The following is a 2,320-nucleotide window of genomic DNA, read 5'->3' as shown; positions in this document are numbered from 1 at the left end:
TATATATAACATTAATAACGCTTTTTACGACAATCTCATGAGATTGATACATTTTGATATATTCGATTATACTTTGATGTTGCATACTCATATAAGATTATCAGGATAAGTCAATGTGTTACAAATATGTCAAACTTAATCAATTTAAAACTCTTTATAATCCAAATTAGCAACAAACAAATATGCAAGAATTGTAAAAAATGAAGTAATGACACATGTCGCGCTCACACAAATGTTCTTTTGTAGTTTTTGATAGGCTTACCTGAACTAGGTGGAGCTTTGCCATAACTGTAGGGATCGTTAGTACTGAATCCTCCTGCAACAGGAACTGAGGACGATCCGCCGTATCTACTATCTGGCGGTGCGGACGATGGATAGCCCTGGAATCGAGAGGAAGAAAATAATTGCAGATTGTTTAATATACAATAAATGATTTTAAATTAATAATGGTAAGAAATCCTATTCATTTTGATAAAATTAGAAATTTAAAACTTAAAAGAAAGAAAGAAAGAATTAAACTTAGAAATATATATTTCATTTTACTAAGAAAATATAATGGGACTTGAATAATTGAAAGCTTTTACAAGTATCATTAATATATTATTGTGCGCATTATCTTAAGTTTACTTACACTTGTTTGAGCATAATCTGGTTGCTGGTAACTCTCGTAGCCCTGATAGGATTGTGTATATCCTTGTGATCCGTAACCGCCGCCGCCGCCGCCATATCCTACCGACTGCTGTTGCTGTGGTTGTTGTTGACCGCCGTAAGCGTTATTTGAACCTCCATAACCGCCTTGGCTGATTATTGAGCAAAAAAGAAAAAGAAAAAAAAAAAAAAAAAAAAAAAAAAAAAAAAAGATTGTTAATACTTTCTGTTAATATTTTCTATATACAAAAAGTATAAATGTATTTTGCATAAGCCACCATATAATAAAAATTCTATTTTCTTTTTTTTTTTTATTATCTTATATATATATAACAATTCTCTTTAGTCCCTTACCTGGATGCTTGAGTAGCATAGCCATTGGAAGACTGTGAAGAAGGTTGATCAAAACGTGGCCTTTTAGAGGGTCCACTGGAACTAGGTGGGCCTCCTCCCCGTTTCGTTGGGCCGCCGCGTCCACCACCGATTCCTCTACCACGATCAGAAAAGCCGCCTCCACGACTTGGTCCACCCCTACCCGATCCTCTGAAATAGTATATTTTTTGTAGTTAAATTAATAATATAATAATTTTAATATGTAAACGTTTAATTTAATGTATTAATTTAAATTTTATGTAAATAGAATCTTCATTTGTCATATTTCAATAAAAAAAAAATTCTAATTTGTACATTTCAAATTAAACTTTTGAACTTATTTAATAAAACTAAATGTCTACAACTGTGCTCTAAAAATAATATTCTTTTCCATGTAAAGTTGAAATGCATAATTAAATATTTTTACAGATTATTTAATCTAATTATTAAAATTTTAATGACAAATAAATATAATCAAAACTTAAATTAATTTGAAGCAAAATCTCTATACCTGGAACCTCCTCTTCCTCTGTCCATGCCGCCACGCCCACGGAAATTATTACCACCGCGATTATCTCTACCAAAGTCTCCCCTACCTCTGCTACGAAAACTGTTATTTCCACCACCTCTTCCGCTACCACCTCGTGGAGGACCACCCATTCCTAGGGGTAATGGCCCACCTCCACTAGACATTCCTGGTTCAGGTGGCCTATAAAAGACAACAGAATTTATTTTAGTTTATAATAAAGCCATTATCGAGAAAATACATTATTTATAATCGCGAAATATTTCTTTTAATCAGGCAATTCTTAAAATCGCGTTTTATGATTATCATTGCCCAGAAAAAGTGTTAACAAAATGCATAGTAATAATATATCTATATTATAATGCACACAATATCTACAATGTATATAAATAATTTATAATGCAATATATATAATCTGATATCTAAAATGTTAACATAACATTCTAGATATTGTATGCGTTATAATATAGAAATTGCGTTGCTGGTTAATTTCAAGAGACTTCTTACAGTGTTATGCGTTCAGTGGAATTATATAGGGACAAGCAAAGAGTGACATCATATACAAGATATACATGATTTAATTGTTATCACTGAGAATGGTCAAAATCAATATGCCAAAACGTTTACATTAAATTTGTATTATAAAAAATATTTGCACTAAAATCAAATGTATAAATTTTTACTATTTTTACTTTTTATTATTTTGATAATAGGACAAGTTGCTTGTAAATCTTGTTTATTATTTTTTTAAATTATATTAAGTTTATTAGTAAT

At 30.6% G+C, this 2,320-nt stretch overlaps 1 protein-coding gene across 1 annotated transcript in view; it reads right to left on the bottom strand.

The window, feature by feature from the left end:
• The window catches only part of LOC115243506 (RNA-binding protein FUS-like), a 9,413-nt gene extending 7,660 nt beyond the window's left edge, over positions 1-1,753 (bottom strand). The window contains exons 1-4 of the mRNA XM_029820585.1: positions 1,532-1,753; positions 1,003-1,191; positions 632-800; positions 263-380 (exon numbers count right to left, since the gene is read on the bottom strand). Of these exons, the coding sequence (XP_029676445.1) occupies positions 263-380; positions 632-800; positions 1,003-1,191; positions 1,532-1,713 (658 nt within the window). The 5' untranslated portion in view covers positions 1,714-1,753. The remainder of the gene's footprint in view (positions 1-262; positions 381-631; positions 801-1,002; positions 1,192-1,531) is intronic.
• Between the last annotated feature and the right edge of the window lie 567 nt (positions 1,754-2,320).

This window comes from Formica exsecta, unplaced genomic scaffold (assembly GCF_003651465.1).
Source record: "Formica exsecta isolate Colony F162 unplaced genomic scaffold, ASM365146v1 scaffold120, whole genome shotgun sequence".
NCBI lineage: Eukaryota > Metazoa > Arthropoda > Insecta > Hymenoptera > Formicidae > Formica > Formica exsecta.
This window is presented reverse-complemented; position numbering and strand designations above follow the sequence as displayed.